This window comes from Castanea sativa, chromosome 1 (assembly GCF_040712315.1).
Source record: "Castanea sativa cultivar Marrone di Chiusa Pesio chromosome 1, ASM4071231v1".
Classification (NCBI taxonomy): domain Eukaryota; kingdom Viridiplantae; phylum Streptophyta; class Magnoliopsida; order Fagales; family Fagaceae; genus Castanea; species Castanea sativa.
In genome coordinates, this window is record NC_134013.1 from 31,671,303 (window position 1) to 31,690,500 (window position 19,198).

Here is a 19,198-nt window from a genome sequence, read left to right on the forward strand (position 1 = left end):
GACCCATATATTACGAAAGGTGATGCATACTTATGATGTACTACATACTTAATGTATAAGTATAAGTAAACAAGAAATATGGGGTTTTTGGTAAAATAATGAAATTTTAATAATAATTTTACAAAATAGTAGCGTAATGATTTAAAATTATTTAGTAAAATTTCTAACTTTCTATCAAAAAGAAATTATTTAATAAAATAGAAATTGTTTTTTTCATTAAGATATAATTTTGTTCTATAAATTTGATGTGTCAAATTTGGGTTTTTTTCGGTTTTTAATTATGTATAATTTTTTTGAAAAATTATGACATTTTAGAGTTGATGTGAACTTTCTTTTCTAAAATTATACTTTTGACATGTCAAAGGATGTCCGCAATTAAATAGATATAGGAATGAGAATATAAGTAGTTGTCATTTTACTATAATAATAATAATAATAATAAAAAGAAAAGGAATAGAAAATATGTTATTGGTTGGAGAGATTATACATAAATCCAATTGCATTCTATTCCTTCAACCAATATATATATATATATTATCCCTTCCTTATTTTCGCATAAACAATGGCAAAAGAGTCTAAGTTTGACCCAAGTCTAACCCTAGGCTTCGAGGTCAAGCTTCTAGGACCAACTTAGGTCAAGAACAAAACTTTGATAAATATACGAATCACTGTTGAGCAAATCTTTTAGAAGGTGTGTGAACTCCAACAAGCGGTGGAGATTTGTACTAGATCCATATACATTACTGTAGGGATAAAGGGCCCAAGATTATATATTAGGCCGTGGTCTTTGTCTCAGGACGCTTAGTGGTTCGAGGACAAATAGACGATAGGGAAGACATAAGATTCAAAGCACCACGAACAAATTATGACTGCAAGGGTTTGGGAAGGTAGTTCGAGGAGGAATGCATCCTTGGTTGAGCAAAGCAGAGGTCAGAGGGTTTGGTCTACCCTTAAGAGCAACTTTTTGAAAGGTTCTACTGATAAGGATAAACATTAGGGAAACATAAGACAAAGGGAAGTTAAGAAATATCTCAGGAAAAGTTGCTGCCATCGCATTGAATACTCTGCAGCTAACTCTCTGGCTGCATTAATGTGGAGATGATACTTGAACAGTGGCAAGTAGTCTTACAGCTACTCCCAAAGATTTCAGGAAGGTATTGATGGGACAAGGATCAAAACAAACAACTTGACCTACATGTGGAAGGTGGAGATGAAGAAGAGAGGGGTATATAATAGAGAAAGAAGCCCCAATCAGAGAATTAAGGGAAAAACACAGTAGCCACAAGAACTAGACTTGTAACCAAATACAAGAACTAATCTCCTCGGATTGTGCCGATGAAGATTTTCTTTGGATAAAACTAGTTTATTTTTGTTTTCTTGTCATCTAGACTCACTGTAATTGTTATCCAACTCATTAGAGCTTAGTTTTCTAGCTCACTCTCTACAAATTCATTGTATTTAACTCTTTGAGCCTAGATCCTTTTATCTTTTAGACTTAGGAACCAAATGGTGTCCTTACAATTACTAATTGAAATTTTACTATAATTTTAATTTTAAGTATAAACTCAAAGAACCATGAGATTGAACTGATAAATATATTAACTTTTTTTTGCTCATGTCACACCATGTTAAGAGAAAATTTCATCCATTTTAAGTTAGAGAAAATTTAAATTTAAATTTAAATTATTTAATCTTTTTAAGGTGTCTAAGTACCTAATTTAAAGTATTTTAACAAAATTGGTGGTGTACTTTGTATATTAAAAAAAAATAGCCCTAAACTTTGTTTTAAAAAATGTACAGTACTTTTTTTATTTAGGCTAAAATACAAATTGTATCCCTCTAAGTTTGACTGAAATTTATTTTAATCTTCTAACTTTATTTTCTTTCAATTGAGTCATCTAAGTTTTAAATTTATTCAATTCAGAAATTTTGTCCAATTCAATTAAAAAAATTGTCATTAAGTATACAATAAACTAATAAAAAAATTGAAAGAAATTCTCATATAAAAAATTTATAAAATCTTTTTATTAATTTTATAAATCTTTTCATGTGAAAATAATATTTTTTAATGGTAAATTTTTAACAAAATTGGACAGAATTTTTAAAATGAATAAATTTGAAATTTAGAGAACTAATTAAATGAAAGTAAAATGATTTTAGCCTAATATTATTTATTTATTATAGTATTTTAATAGGAATGGAAACACGATTACAAAAACGAATAAAAATAGGAAACCACCTAACTGAGTAGTAGAAATTAACCTCATCACACGCGATTTGCATGTGCAATCGAGACTTTTTTCTTTTATAATTATTTTGAGTTTAATGTCATAATTTTTCAATTTAGGATTTTGAAAACGAGTAAATTGCAAGTTTAGTGTGTGATAATTTTTAGGAAAAAAAATTTCTTTGATAATTTTTTGTTTTTTAATTGTGTTGAATTATTATTTTAACCCTTTTATTTTTATTTTTTTTTATTATTTTTTTTTTAAGAAAAGAATTATGTAGATGGATTTTGAGTATTTGAGTATATTTTGAAATCGTATATAATTTTCTGCATTCGGAGGTAAACTATAAAATCCCCTTTGAATTAGATTTCCCGGGTAGAAATCTTTAATTCAATTCTCTACGCAAGAAACAATAGAATGGTGAAAGGGAAAGAAAGAACGCGATGGAACGTCACCGTTTGGATCAAGTACGCTCAATGGGAAGAGCCTCAGAGAGATGTCGATCTTTGTGGGAGCGAGCTCTCGGAATCGAGTATCGGAACCACACTCTGTGGCTCAAGCACTCCGAGTTCGAGATGAACAACAAGTTCATCAACCACGCGCGCAACGTGTGGAACCGTGCCGTCACGATCTTGCCGAGAGTGAAACTGTTGTTGCACAAGTACATCCATATGGAAGAGGTGATCGGAAATATCTCCGGCGCTAGAAACATCTTCGAGAGGTGGATGACTTGGTCGCCGGACCACCAAGCCTGGCTCTCCGACGTCAAGTTCTAGCGAGCTAGGCGAATCTTCGAGAATTTCGTGCATTGTCACCCTAAGTTCACTGCCTGGATTCACTACGCCAAATTCGAGATCAAGAATGGCAAAAGAATGTTTACGAAGGAGGTGGAAAAACTTGGCGAAGATGAGGAATTGTTCTTGGCCTTCGCCGAATTTGAAGAGCATTGCAAGGAAATCGAGCGTTACGTACCAGGTGTATCTTCAGATTCGCGCTTGATCATATACAGAAAGAGAGGGCCGAGGATTTGTATGGAAAATTCATAGCATTTGAGAAGCGGTATGGAAATAAAGAAGACATAGAGGATGTGTTAGTGAAGAAGAGGTGAGAAATAGTCCATTGAATTTTATTCAATTGGAAGAGAGTGTTGGGGATAAGGAGAGAATTAGAGAGGTTTACGAATTACGAGAGAGAGAGAGAGAGAAATTGCGAATGTTCCTCCTGCTGCAGAGAAGCGGTATTGGCAGTATTGCTGTTTGAGAATTTGGATTGAAATTCGCTTAATTGGATTTCGTATGCTTAAACTTTGTTGCTGATTGTTTGCCTTTTGCCTTTTTGTTTCATAGGATAAATTATGCCATGTACGAAGAGCTTGACGCCCCCAAGATATGGAGCGCACAAGAGAGGTGTGTAGGTAAGTTTGTGATTCTTCAAAAGTTCTTTTTGTGTTTGGTAATGTTGATGTACTGCGTCGAAGTTTATGTTTAGACTTAAAAATGTGGAGAATTGCTTTAATGGATTGTGTTGTTTCCTTTTTTTTTTTCTTTGAACGAAGATTGTGTTGTTTTCAAAGTATGCTTTTTTGCATAATCTTGTTTGTCCCTCACTTGTATTTGTTGCTGTATGTGGCCAAAAGGTCGTACTTTTATTACATGTGGTATTGTTGTGTTCATGCTATTTTGATATGGTTGTGTTTGCTTTTGCAAGCCTTGTGGTTCTTTTGCATGCATAGTGTACAGATCCTCCACCATTGACTTCAAGTGTAATTCAGTAGCAAAATTTCGATCGTTGTGAAACTCACATCCAAACAAATATTACAGTCACTCACAAAATTTATTCAAACTGCAGGGGTTTTTTGCTCTTGATTGGAAATGGTTTTTGTCTACATTTTTCTGTCTTTGAAATAAGATGTCTAAGTTTATAATAATCTGTCAATGTTCACCAAAGATGACTTTATAAAATTAAAAGCAAAGGAAGTATACAAGAACTCATAGGGAGTAACCTTAGTATACAGGCTGCATAATAAAGGATCTCTCCCAAAGTTTAAATTGTAAATATATATATATATCACTACATCTTATTTCTTTTCATTGTTTTGACAAGAAGATCCTTTACCATCTAGGCTTCAGGTGGGTTGTCCAGTTCTTTATTAAGCAATTTGAACTGACATATGACAAAGGGAGCAAAGTCAAATCAGAGTCAGAATTCTTGGGTCAGGTCTGGCAGTCCCTTGGATAGCCTAGTTTGTGACGAATTAGGGTGAGTATTTTGTGGGAAGGAATAGTAGGATTTGAGAACACAACAAAGGGGAAAAACCAAGATCTGGGTTGTTGTTCCAGGGCTGTGACCTGTGACCAGTGTTTTCGCTCTTTATGGGGTATTTGGGGGCTAATTGATGGATGAGTTTTTTAGGGACTGTTTGGTAGCCAAATCAAGAAACAATTTTCATATTTTAAATACAGAAATTGGTGGGTCCAATGAATTGTTAACTTGTTTGGCAAACTGTTTCCACAAAACAACTTTTAGTTTTTTGTTCCCTAAATCAGGTTTTAATATGATGTTATGGAGGCTGTTGTGGGGTTGATTTTGTTTTGGTAGTGATTTGGGCAGTGTTCCATAATTTTTTGGTTTTTTGTTTTTGAAGTGAAGGATTGGATTTTTTTTTTAAAAAAAACTTGATTTGGGGAACAAAAACTTTTGAAAAAACTTGTTTTTGACTTGGCTGTTAATCTATAAAGGTAGATATATCCATAGATATTGGGTATTAGGTCTTGAGTGAAGGATTGATTTCTCAGGTTTAATTAAGTAATAAAAAAAGAGAGATTATTCTTGGTTTCTTCCATATTTTGCAGGCTAAACACCTTTAGACTTAAAAATAAAAAATAAACTAGTGCTGGATTCAACTCCGCTCTTCATAACCATGGAAAAGAATGTAGTTTATATAAATGAATGTCGAAAACCAGCACATAAAAAAGCTAACTTATTTTACAAGTACTTCAGATTATTTTATGCTCAAAAATGATTTGACTGGTGATTACTTTAGAGATGATGATCACATATTTTAGGTTTGTAGGAAATTTTATGTTGTGCAGTTAATTTTTTTTAGAAGAAGTTGTGCAATCAATTCGGTTGTTAAGATTTTTGGGTTCTATGACCAGAAAAAAAGTAAAATATATATATTGGGTTCTATGAACAATTGAAAAGCTGGTGACTTCATAAGGACTTGTAAATGTTTACAATTTATAAATCTCTATGATGTAAATGCATTTTTTAAATTATATAAAAAATGGTATCCGAATTAAGTGACTTACACTGTCATTTACAACAGCACTGGCATCTGGTTTTCATACGTAAGATTCACATGAGAGGACAAACCCAAGTGACTTTGAAGAGATTACTCATTTACTGTTAATTTTTCCAGGGAATGTCTTGAGCTCATTTGTCATGAGAAAGTCTCTTTTGCAAAACTATGGCTTCTAGCTGCCCAATTTGAGATCCGGCAGCTGAATCTCAAGGCTACATGACAAGTCCTAGAAAATGCAATTGGCAGGGCTCCTAAAGATAATGTCAGTTACAAGTTGTGTTTTGGTATATATTATATCGTTATCCATTAATTTGGCATATTCTCACAATTGTAACTGTGTTTTTTCAATAAAATAGACATTTAAGAAATATATTGAGATAGTGCTGCAGCTTGGAAGCATAGACCATGTTCGAAAACTCTATGAGAAGTATTTAGAGTGGTCGCATTAAAACTGTTATGCATGGAGCAAGTATGAAGAGTTAGAGAGATCTTTGTGTGAGACTGAGTGAGCTGGGGCAATCTCTGAGCTTGCGATTGCTAGATAAAGACTGAAGAGCAGATTTTCTGAAGCATAAGAAAGGATGTCAATGGTTGAGTGGAGTATAATGGTAGAGGTTGTGATTCAATGCTCAGAAGAATCAGGAAGTAGTCTAGTAGCAGGCAAAGGTCACTGATGTTAAAGTTTAGTCCCTGTGTAGTTCTTTGTGGCCTTCATGATCAGTGTATACTTTTGTGTAATAATTTTAGTTTCTTTTAATAAAATCTCTTATTGGTTTGTCAAAAAAATCTATTTCTGTTTTCTGTTTCAAAGACTCGATTATAAGAATGAAAACAAAAAACAGATTTCTAGTGTTTTCAATGTCAAAATGTTTGGTAAACTGGAAAAAAAAGGAATAACAGTTTTCCAAGAATAGGAAACGGAAAATTTGTTTGGATTGATAGCTAAAAAATTAAAAGAACAGTTTTCCAGTCCAAGGACAAACTAAATTTGGATTGTTTTTACTTTGCCTAATCATTATTTTAATAAGCTTTTATGATATTAATAATGAAAAGCTGGTAATTTTAGTCCAATGATATGAGTAATTCAAATGCTCATTGTTGTGACAACTCACAAGTGAGGTTCACTATATATGATTTATTGGTACATAGATTGCACTGGTTGATTCTTGGAATGTCCTCTGTTCGAGCCTTTGTGACTCTTAGCAGCAAGTGAGCCACACTGCAGAATTTAATAGACATGATCAACACGTCTCAGTGCTAAGGAAAGGAACAGATTTTAGAGCTTGTGGAAGCAGAGTATGTTTTACTTGGCATAGAAGGCATCTACGAGCCATTACTGGATCTGTGGAAGTGTGAACTTATTAAGAAACTAAAAGTCTTTATTACTCGTTTTGCTTCAGCTGCAAGATTGGTCTTCACCATATTCTGAATTCCTTTTACACGAGGGTTTGACCAAGGTTTTGCCGGCAGTTTCCTCTTTCTCTGTATTGGGACCCGATTCAAAGAACCCAACTTTAAGCAAATACTATACAATTGTAAACTGAATACAATGCCATCTCCATCATTCCTAGACTAGAAGCTTAACCATCTGATTTAAATTATGGAAATAATTTTAATGTAATTACCATCTTAAACATACGAGAAATGTTAACGGATACCTTAAGGTATTATGTTAATGAACTATTTTTTAATTATTTTTTTTATAGAAAAATGAAAAAGCAATCAACTTTTTTGACATCTTTTTATATTTTTCATTAAAGTGGTATAAAAAAATTTCTAAAAAAATTTATTAATCAATGTCCTAAGAACATCTATTAACACATATTAGTAATTATTTTTAGGCATCAAACATCAAATAACTCACCCTTTTCTATGAAACACGGAAACTCTTCTCTAATTTTAGTTGAAGTGTATAATGTCATGAAGTCTCATGATCAGAGTTTACTTTTATTTTGTGATCAATTATGAAGATAGACATATGTTATATTAGATCAATTGACAGGTTCATAAAATTTGCTTCTAGTGTCTTCATTTGATACCTTGTTAAGAGGGGAATTGGCAAAATGTACCCATCAATCCATATTAAGTTGGAGTGCACATTTAATATGAATCATCCACTATCTTTAATGATTCTGAATACCAAATTTGATATTATCCCTACAAGCTACAATTGTAAAATATATATATATTAAAAAGAAAGAAAGGAAGGAAAAAAATATAAGAGTTCAAAAAACACAGTCTCTTATACGGACTTACAAGCACCTAACATGAATAATAATAAAAAATGTAAAGCTATAAGGTAGATACTAGATGGGATTTAGGTTTATTTATAATTCCGAAAAATAAAATTATTTTGTTATTGTATCTTATTTGAATTCAATCATAGGATTTTATTAGTTAATAATGTACATAATTAAATTAATTTATACTACATTAACAAATACAATTACATGATTGATTATATGTTTATACACTTACTTCATCCCGATATCACATATAGATTTTAAAACTAATCAAGACAATAAGGTCAAAATCACTAGCTACAATTATTCTTAGCCTAAAACAATTTATTTCCTCCAAAGAGGGGGGGTCACGATTTACACCACATTTTAATTTCCCAAACCTTCCCCAAGTTCCCAATCTTCCAAGCAACCTTCCCCCCACATTTTCTTTCTCAACCAGAAACTTTTATTACTTTCCCATCTCACTCTCACAACGATATTTCAAATCCCCCCCTCCTCTTCAAAACTCCAATTCCCACTCACACCCACCCTCACACGCACTTATATTAAGTGAAACACAAATACCAACTCTCTCTCTCTCTCTCTCTAAAAAGAAGGGTAGGTCTGCACTGCTTAAGCCGTTAAGACAACTGCCGAGTCTCTTGACTTTAAAAACTCGCTGTCTCTCTTTGATGCAAGTTTTCCGGAGCTTCATATTGGAATCGGACTCGGACCCATGTTGAGCTGGACCTCCTCCTATTGCTCTCACTCTCTCACCCACCACCGCCCTCTGCTTTTTCGTCCCTCTATCTCTCGAAACACTAGGGTTCCGACCCGACCCCTTCCTCTCTGCCCGAATACCCGAACTCTCCGAACCTCTCAATCTTTCACCCTCTCATACAACGTAAGCTATTTAATAATTTCTGTTTATATATATATATATATATATATTTAAGCTTTTGATGTATTAATTTGTGTAACTTTAGAGTTTATTTAAACGCAATTATGACTATGAATAAGGTTTTTTTTTTTTAATGTTTATTTTGGGTGCAGAAATTGAAAATTTCATGCTTTAGAAATGAGGAATTTGCTGCAGAAAACCCAAAGAAGGAATTTATTGAACATTATTTGCCTGAGGAATTGGTGAAGTCGGAAAACGATAATTCAAGCGCGGTTAAAAGAGATTGGGGTTCCACTCTTATAGAGGTATATACTTTCTTTTTTTTTGGTTTTAATTCATACGTATATTATCGGTAGCTGATTTTAATGCTTTTGAGTTTTGGGTATTTGATTTGGATTGTCTAGCATTTGCTATGTGGAAAAGAACTAAAAATCTGTTGATTGTAATAAGGTTCTTGTCTAGACTTTGTGTTGTTTGATTCGTTGTTGCACAAATTTATGATGCAGTTTGCATTTAAAAAAAAAAAAGACGTGTCAATTAAGAAGGTATTTGAGAGTACGAGTTTGGATAAAATAGAATGGTAGAAAAGAATACATGTGGCCTATCCCAACTAGTTTATTGGGGATTTGTGCTTACCCTAAAAATTTGGGACTATGGTTTAGGTATTTGTGTCGAATCTGCTCTTAAGTTAATGGACTAATAGGCTTAGGGATTTAATCAACTAAACTCCGTAACGCCTTCATGAATATCTTCAAACAACATGTTGTGACAATTTAGGCTTGGTTTACTCTAGGATAGGTTGTCTTTATTCAAACAAAGGGAACCGAATGTTTCCTCGGTAATTTAGTTTAGTAGTACAACTTTTGTAATGAATGACTCTGTGTTGTTTGATTTGTTGTTGCATGAATTTATGATGCAGTTTGCATTTATACAAGTAGTGAAAAAAATACATGTCAATTAAGAAGGTATTGGAGAGTATGACTTTGGATAAAATAAAATGGTAGAAAAGAATACCTGTGGCCTATCCTAACTAGTCTATTGAGGATTTGTGCTGACCCTAAACATTTTCGGACTATGGCTTGGTTTTTTCTGGTATTTGTGTTGAATCTGCTCTTAAGTTAATGGGCTTATAGGCTTTTAGGGATTTAGTCAACTAAACTCCATAACTCCTCGATGAATATCTTCAAACAACATGATGTGACCGTTTAGGCTTGGTTTACTCTGTAATGAATGACTGAGATAGTTGGTCTCTATTCAAACAAAGGGAACCGAAGGTTTCCTTGGTACTTTAGTTTAGTAGTACAAATTTTGTACTATTAATTTAAGTAGCTGTAGACAGAATTCCATTTGCCTAGTTAGTGTTGGGTGAAGTCCTGCAATGAGTGCAACCCTCATGTTTAGTTGCTAGCATTGAGTTTGGAGCCTTGAGTAGACTGCTGATGATAAGTTGGACAACAGTGAGGATAATATCTAGTCATCATGCCTCTTATGCAAACCCTGAACAAATTAGACCATGTAGTCTACAGGAAATAGTTGGGTATGGGATAGGAATTTGGAATTGAATGACAGAATTTATAATTGTGGATTTGCATGACAGATGGGTTCCTAGATATTGAAGGAAAAGAAAAGAAAAAGAGTAGTTTCTAAGGACTACCTTTGTAATCCCAAGATGCTGCTAAAGCTAACATTTTTTTTTTCACTCCACTCCAGAAATTTGATGTAAAATTAGTTTTCAACTTATATCCAAAAGAGGGAGTGCAATTTTTCTTTTTACTAGGAAATTGTTGCACCTTAATTATTATAGTTGGGTATGGGATTGGAATTTGGAATTGAATGACAGAATTTATGATGTGTGGATTTGCATGACAGATATGCTTTATATGGGTTCCTAGGTATTTGTAGTTTCTAAGGATTTCCATTGTATTCCCAAGATGCTGCTAAAGCTAACATTTTTTTTTTAACTCCACTCTCCAGAAAATTTGGTGGAAAATTAGTTTTCAACTTATATCCGAAAGAGGGAATGTAATTTTTCTTTTTACTTTGATTACACCTGATGCTGCTAAAGCTAACATTTTTTTTAACTCCACTCTCCAGAAAATTTGATGGAAAATTAGTTTTCAACTTATATCCGAAAAGAGGGAATGTAATTTTTCTTTTTACTAGGAATTTCTTTGATTACACCTCAATTATTATAGTTAGTTATGAAGTTTTAAACATATGGCATTCCCTAACTGGCTTGGTTTTGCAGGCTGCAAATGCAGTGTTTAGGGTGATTGGGAGCCGATGGACTGTACCTTGGACGGCAGAGACCATACTGCAGGTTATGCTTCTTTGGATTGCTGCATTCTGGTTCATAGGCTCATGGATGGTTCCATTTGCGGCTCATGTGGCAGGCTTCAACAAGGAATCCTTGACTTTTAGAGGACAAGCCGTATTCAGCCTCATAACTGATGTAACTGAAGGCATTGCTGGAATTGCAATCCTTCATCGTTGCCTGTCCAGGTTTCGTCCTCTCCCACCTGATTGGTTTAAGCTTAGCCTGAGAGGAAACTGGCACATTGATGTTCTTCTGGGATGTCTCATGTTTCCCCTGGTCAATCGACTCTCACAGTTCAACCTTAACCTTCTGCCTCTATTGCCTTCGACACCTGTCACAATCTCAAGTGTTGAGCAGTCAATTTTGGCTAGGGATCCTGTGGCAATGGCATTGTATGCAATTGTAGTTTCAATTTGTGCTCCTGTCTGGGAGGAAATAGTCTTCCGTGGTTTCCTTCTTCCTTCCTTGACCAAGTACATGCCTGTATGGTGTGCAGTGCTGGTGAGCTCGGTTGTCTTTGCTCTAGCACATTTTAATGTACAGAGGATGCTACCGCTTGTATTTCTTGGGGTGGTAATGGGTGTTATTTTTACAAGATCGAGGAATCTAGTACCATCAATGCTCTTGCATAGCCTTTGGAATGCATTTGTGTTCTTGGATTTAATGAAATAGCTTCTTGAAGTTGTACTTAATATGTAAGTTCAGTGATAGGTTAATCTAATGTCAATGAAGCACAACTTCAGTCTGATTTCATGGGGCTGCAATTCTTCGAAGGATCTAGCCTGTGCCCCTCACAAGGATGGATGCCTACCCTGCATCAGCAAAGTTGATCAAACATTGCTTACACAGAAAGCAGTATAAAAGTCCACCAACTGAATGCAAGAAGTATCGGGCTGTCGGGTTATTCCTTCAAAATTTGTATCTACTACTTTGTTCATGTCATTAATGATATACATGTTACAAAGTAAAGAAACAGAATGTGAACAGTCATTTTTCCCAAAAGGATCTTGCAACTTGCATTGCAGCAATGTAAAACACTTTTGTAAATTTCTTGATCGTCTCTCTCTCTCTCTCTCTCTGAGTATGTGGCGGAATACATTTTGGGTACCTAAGACTAATTCGTCTAGGACAGCCTTGTCACCTAACCAAAGATGGCATGAATTTTGCTTGTCCCGTCCCATTCTATCTTTTTTGCCTGTCCCTTCTTGGGTGTTTATATATATCATGGCGTTTGTTTTTAATTATAACTCTTTATTATCAGACCAAGACACCAATCAGTTTTTGATGTAGGCAGATATTGAACTTCAAATCTCTTATACAACCATCAATTTTATTAGTCGAGCTAATTGGAACCCACATCTACTATTATATATATAAACTTAAATTAGTCATATGATTTAATCTATAAAATAAAAAAATTCTAGTAACATCTCAAAATACTCATATTTTCACATGTATAAAGTGTTTGGGAGTTTAAAGGGGGAAAGAGTTTGAACTATAGGGTTAACAGTATGTTGTAATTATCTCTAAAAAAAAAAAAAAATACTCTCACAACTCACAAAGTGCCAATGCCACCTCATTTTAAATGGTCAAATGCTTCTATCAAATTCCTTATCAATCTGCTTAACTTTTTTTTTTTTTTTAAGAAATAATTATATCATTTTGCTAATCTCGCAATTCAAATTCTTTTCCCCTTAGATTCCCAAGCATTTTGTACATGGAGAGATGTCAATTCAGCTAGAAGGCCTTTATCATCTGCTTAACTTCTACCATGTGTGTTCTCCACTCCAAAGAAGGGGCAAATTTTGCTTGTCCCATATTATCCTCTTTCATCTCATCAGGGCGTGTATATTTATATCTCTTATTATATATATATATAAAATTAAATTAGTCATAATTTAATCTTAAAAAAAAAAAAAATCTATCATCCCCAAAACACTAATATACTCCCACAACTCACAAGTGCCAACGCCACCACATACAAATAGCAAAATACTACCACCCACTTCCTTCTCAATCCGCTTAAGCCATGTGTCTCCACTCCAAAAAATGTACAAAATCTGGTCATATCATCTTCCGTTACCCTCCCTTATTAGAATGAACATTCCTTGGTATATGAAATTTGGTTGGAAAGTTGAAAATCTAATCAATATTTAACATGGTAGTCAAATGGTTTAGCACATCAGGATTTTTTTGTGACTTCGAAAATTGAAACTTCAGTTGAACCAACATTGCTGGAATCCCTCACAGGGTCACACCGCTAAAAATTATGTTGGGCTTCTACAAACAGCAACACTGCACATGCTTTATATATATCTTTATTTATTTAATTATAGGCTCTTAATATCTTATTGATTGGGGTTTTGCATGAGACTGAATTGCTTAAATCTTAGAGCATGCACACCAGTTTATTCATTTTACACATCTATTTTTACACTAAAAACCTACATTTTTTATTTTATACATCTATTTTTACAAAACACTCACATCAATTCATCTATTCTACCACCTCTTTTAATTAAATAATCAATTTTCTTACATTTTTTATTATTTCCCTCAATTATCCGCATATAATACGTGCACTCTCTCTCTCTACCCATTTTTCATTTCTAATTTGTTGCTCTCTCTCTCTCTACACCCATCTCTCCCTCTCGATCAACTCTATCTCTCCGATCCACCATCTCAGATCAACTCTCTCTCTCTCTCTGATCCACAAGCTCCAAGCTTCGATCCAAGCTCCGATCTGTGTTTGTGTATCTCTGTTTTTTTTTTTTTTGAGCAAGTGTATCACTGTGTTGATTTTCTGTGTGGATGTGTTTGTGTGTGGGTGTGTTTGTGTGCATCTGAGAAAAAAGAAGAAGATGAGGAGTTGAGTTTTAACTGGGTTTGTTGAGCACGGAAAAGAAAAAAAAAAAAAAAAAAAAGGAGCGAACGAAAAATTATAAAATAATGAGATAAACGAACTACAGTAATCGTGTAAATATACACAGTTACTGTGGCTCGTGGATGGATTTGCACAATTTTAGATATTTTTACACCCGTTGATGTGGGTGTTTTTTTGCTCAAAATGTGTAAAATTGGTAGTTATTTCTATTTTAAAAAGTTTTTACATGAACTGGTGTGAATGCTCTTAATGTGAACTTAGGCTATTCATAATAGGGTTATCATTTATCAATGTTATTTTTTCTAATACACCCAATTATACATCAATGTAAATTATGTAATCTCTTTTTGTTCAATTAAATACTTTCATTTAGCCCAATCATTACCTGATACTCTAGCAATCCATATATGTATTTTGGGTTCTACAAAAACAGAACACGTACCCAAAAGAAAAAAATAAAAATAAAAATACCAAAAAGCAATTTAAAATGTCAGAAGTGGGATTTGAACCCACGCCCTCGTTAGAGGACCAGAACTTGAGTCTGGCGCCTTAGACCACTCGGCCATCCTGACCGATGCTCATATTGGCTTTGATTTTATTTAATAAACAATATGAAGTACTAGTCAAAACTCATACCCGATCTTAAATTGACAACCCCTGGTTGTCCTTATCCTAGTCCTAGCTGGACTCATTTCCTACGAAGACTAAACCTCTAGTCAACCACTCAAATAGCTCTGCTTTACATTTTCAGGTCCCTTAGTTGGGATCTACTTCTAAACAATTTTTTTTAAGCCAAGTGGATCCTTGTGAACAATGAGCGAGGAACACGTAAAGTCCTAAACACAAAAAAAAAAAAAAAAAAAAAAAAAAAAAAAAAAAAAAAAATCCTTCTCAGAAACACTATATTCATGCATGCTTGGAAAGAAATGTATCTGTGGAGGCCCGAGAATCAAAGATTGGAAACATCGCTGCAGCTTTTAGTTGTTCCTCATGAAGGAGCATCTATGACCTGAGGAGTGAGGTGGTCCGAAAAGTGAGTGGAAAGTGACAGAGCGTCCTTGGGGGATGTAAGAGGTGAATGTAGGCACCTTAGGGGATAAGCAAGATGTTTACGGGAGGTTTCTTGTAAGGTCTGACCCACTCCTCCGCATTAAATGGCTGGCAATAGTTTTATGAGCTGCATTATTAAGGAAATGACCTGAATAGTAGATCCACAGCTCAGTAATTCCTTCCACCACATTCACCAGAATTTTAATGGGACAAGTGTCCTAAGGAGATTTAGAAGGATTGAAGATGTAGGGTTATGATGCAAGAGGCCATAGAGTATATAAAGGAAATTGACTCTTAGATAAAGGGGATCCAGAAAAAATCAAGAGAAAGAGAGAAAAAGCCAGAATAGTAACTGAGAAAAAGGGAGTGAACAGTGTATGTAACAACTAAGAACTTTGTCCTCAGGCAAGCTTGTAAAGATCTATCTATACATTTAAATTTTAGACCTTTGATTTCTCCTACTCGATCTGTGTCCTCGGGCGAAACCCAAACTTGTTCATTCCACTCTTTATACAAATATCTATTGATTTGGGCCAGGTTTGGGAACATCAATCTCACTATTCTAAGTGGGCTTGGATTACCAAAATCTCATGCTCTTACAGTATCCATGTCACATTAAGAAAATGAGTCTTTATGTGGGTTTCATTAACTTAATTGGTTATGTAGCAATGATTTGATTCGAATCAAAACTGTATCTTCATGGAGAATCTCTTCAAGTTTCATATTTGCCCAAGTATTTTTTATGTAATTAATCTTGGAATTCGACATTTACATCTCTCAATGTGTTTGATTGTAATAATTAAATTAATGAGAAAATGACCTGAATTGTAAATCCACAACTCAGCGGTTCCTTCCACCACCTTCACCAGAAGTCTAATAGGACAAGTGTCCTAAGGAGATTTAGAAGGATTGAAGATGGAGGGTTAGGATACAAGAGACCATGAAGTATATAAAGGAAATAGATTCTCAGATAAATGGGATCCAAAAAGAATCAAGAGAAAGAGTCAGAACAGTAACTGAGAGAAAGGGAGTGAACAGTGTATGTAACAACCAAGAACTTTGTTGTTGGGCAAGCTTGTAAAGATCTATCTATACATTTAAATTTTAGACCTTTGATTTCTCCTACTCGATCTGTGTCCTTGGGTGAAGCCCAAAGTTGTTCATCCCACTTTCTATACAAATATCTATTGATTTAGGTCAAGTTTGGGAACATCAATCTCACTATTCTAAGTGGGCTTGGATAACCAAAATCTCATGCTTTTACAGTATCCATGTCACATTAAGAAAATGCGTCTTTATGTGGTTTTCATTAACTTAATTGGTTATGTAGCAATGATTTGATTCGAATCAAAACTGTATCTTCATGGAGAATCTCTTCAAGTTTCATATTTGCCCAAGTATTTTTTATGTAATTAATCTTAGAATTCGAGATTTACATCCCCCGATGCGTTGATTGTAATAATTAAATTATCCATTAGTTGCATGTGTATTAAGTTTATAATAAATAATAAATATACTATTTATATTTTTTTCGTAAATTTTATAAGTGTTTGAAATATGATAAAATACAAAACATATATAAAAAAAAAATTACAATACAATTCATGATTTGAGAATTATGTTGCCCCCAACATCAACAACAATTTTAACAAGTATTCCTACTTTAATTTAGTTAACACCATTTTTGATAACTTCGTAGATGGTGATGGTGTTATAGCGCCTCATATAGGAAATCTCCAAGTACTCTAATTTTATGCTTGCCCATTTTAAAAATATAAACACCCTGCATCTCCATTAATAGAATTGTTTTCTCAGTCTAACTAAACACCCAGCATCTCCATTAATGTGAATGTTTTCCCTAAACCCACAAGCTTAAGACTCTAGGATTAAGACCAACAATTATGCAATAATGCAAACCCAAGGAAATAGGTAACCTAGGAGATACTGAATATATCAACCTGATTTTTTGTCGTATAAGAGCATTTAGTTTCTGTCCAAAAGCATCTTCTCATGTCCACTTTCTCTCCCACCATTTCAACATTGAAAGTACCCATCAAATAAGCTTTTGAAAAAGCCATCATGCATGTTAGATATTAGCTCCCATTTCTTATGCAAGGTGGCCAGGCACATGCCAAAACTTTTAACTCTATGCTCGTTACCAATTCAATTTTATTGGTGCTGAGGGATTTCTAAAAAGATTCCTTGACATGTCTTTCTATGTAACAGTGATGCACTAAGATATTGTGGCCCTGCGTGTATCCCACATATCAATTTGATAAGTGACACATTTATTTTCAGGAATAAAGAAAAATAAACAAAATTTGGCATTAGCTAGGGTTTTGCCGGCCCTAAAAATGCTGCACAGAGAAATGAGGTAGTGTGACTTTACATTTTCCTGTTCATCATGAGCACTTGCATTAAGGCTCGTTATGTCGAACTTACATACTTTTAACCGGAATAATTAATAACTACGTGACCTGAAAAGTTGTCAATTTCACGTTCTAACCTAGAGTAACTTTATTAATAAAAATGAGGTCTCCAATTTGTGACTTGAGCATGTACCTAGCTACAATACCTAGGATAGATTGGTTTCAAATTTCCCAGAGATAGAGAGAGAGGAATGAAAAGCGAAGAAAAGATTTCTATGGCAACATTTTTCATTATTTAACAATATAATCCTGCTATGTCCAACTATTTCTGCATGAACTTGACATGGAATATAACCAAAAAATTGAAAAGCAAATCGAGCTTTTTATGGGCTTGCTATATCAAGCACTAATAGCATAATAGTACTATGATTTTTATATGTATAAAGTATCTTTTTCAAGAAAGTTGCTTTACTTATTTGTGATAAGCACAAACAATATCAACTGGTGTAATAGTAATAGATAGCAAGACACCTCAGAAAAAGGCAAAATTGCTTGCTTGTGCACACATGAACATTGAAAAAAAAAAAAGAAAAAAAAAAAGAAAAAGAGTGTAAAGCAGTGAAGAAGCAAACCCCTCTTTAGCCAATATGCAGCAATTGTTTCCATCGGATTGCAGGTGGCTACTTATTAATTAGACAAAAAATTTGAACATACATTTTACGTACCATCAGTGGCGGAGCTAGGATTTTAGTTTAGAGGGGGCAAAATTAAAAGACGATATTAAAAGTAAAATTTATCTAAAAAATATTAATTAACAATAATAACAAAATAAATAAACAATTGTAAGCAAATATGAATATATTTTATATTATTAAAATAAATAAACAAAAACAACCAATTCATAGCAACTAAAAAATTTACAAATTGATGGAGTAAAAATATGATTAGTGTTACTTAAAAAATATAATGAATAAATGTTTGAAATTATTTTTGTGATTGGTGACATGCAAATTTGTAAGACATAAGTAGTAAAATTTGTAATATCTCTAGCATCATTCAAAGATAAAATGTTATGAAAAGTATCATAAATAGTAAAAATTTATAAATAATGATATAAAAAAAATAGTAAAATAGAAGCAAGTTGCAAGTAGACAAGACAAAAGCAATGATTTGGTCACTTTCAACAAGTAGAAGTTATTTTTATTTTTATTTTTTTTCCTCTATGTGACTATTACTACCAAAAAAAAAAAATGTGTGAGTCAGGGGGGCAGGTGTCCCCCTCTGGCTCCGCCAGTGCGTACCATACACTTTATCATAACTTAAACACACAAATAATAATTAAATTACTTTAATTAAGCACTAATAGTAGACCCATATATAAATAGTGTAATTCAATCACAAGTTAAATAATGTCTTCAATACACATTTTTAATTGTTTTTTCGCTTTTGTGCACGGATGCGTGTAATTAACACTGCCAAGATGTTAAATATGGTTATTGGAAAAAATGGTTTGGGTACTACACTACTACTATCAACCATAGCGCATAACAATGTGTCATGGACGTAACTAATTTCCGTATATATAAAAAATACTTCCATGTCAAAGACTCAAAAGGGTCAGAGTCTAAAGTAGATTACCCTCTGTCACCATGTCACGTGCAACGTTGAAGGGGATTTGCATAGGGGCACATCTTTGTCTGACATTTTATGCGGTGATGCATGCATTACACAGTGGATGCACGTTTATACTGTAATTATCATTTCCTACTTGACATGGCCCCATGTCCATACATATTAGAATTGTTCATCATTCCCAATAGACTCTGATTTTAATTGTACACCAATCTTTTACCAGTTGAGGTTGAGGGGGGATGAACGAATGCATAGCTGGCTAGAGCCTCAGATGTTGGAACAGCCTGCCAA

General features: G+C 33.8%; 1 protein-coding gene, 1 non-coding gene and 1 pseudogene across 2 annotated transcripts; 2 read left to right on the forward strand and 1 right to left on the reverse strand.

Annotated features, from left to right (window-relative positions):
* The first annotated feature begins 2,607 nt into the window (after positions 1 to 2,607).
* Positions 2,608 to 5,752, forward strand: LOC142625041 (pre-mRNA-splicing factor CLF1-like; annotated as a pseudogene).
* A 2,461-nt stretch (positions 5,753 to 8,213) lies between these two features.
* On the forward strand, positions 8,214 to 12,040 carry LOC142627462 (uncharacterized). Its single transcript, XM_075801632.1, has 3 exons — positions 8,214 to 8,658; positions 8,808 to 8,960; positions 10,904 to 12,040. The coding sequence occupies exons 1-3, from the start codon at positions 8,491 to 8,493 to the stop codon at positions 11,642 to 11,644; spliced, it is 1,062 nt and encodes a 353-aa protein (XP_075657747.1). The 5' UTR covers positions 8,214 to 8,490; the 3' UTR covers positions 11,645 to 12,040.
* A 2,304-nt stretch (positions 12,041 to 14,344) lies between these two features.
* TRNAL-CAA (transfer RNA leucine (anticodon CAA)) lies at positions 14,345 to 14,428 on the reverse strand. The gene has a single exon. It is a non-coding gene; the product is annotated as a tRNA-Leu (tRNA).
* Between the last annotated feature and the right edge of the window lie 4,770 nt (positions 14,429 to 19,198).

Coding starts and splice junctions, on each gene's coding strand:
- LOC142627462 (XM_075801632.1), top strand. CDS start 8,491: ATGTTGAGCTGGACCTCCTCCTATTGCTCTCACTCTCTCACCCACCAC. Junction 8,659..8,807: donor CTTTCACCCTCTCATACAAC/GTAAGCTATTTA, acceptor TTTTGGGTGCAG/AAATTGAAAATTTCATGCTT. Junction 8,961..10,903: donor GGGGTTCCACTCTTATAGAG/GTATATACTTTC, acceptor TTGGTTTTGCAG/GCTGCAAATGCAGTGTTTAG.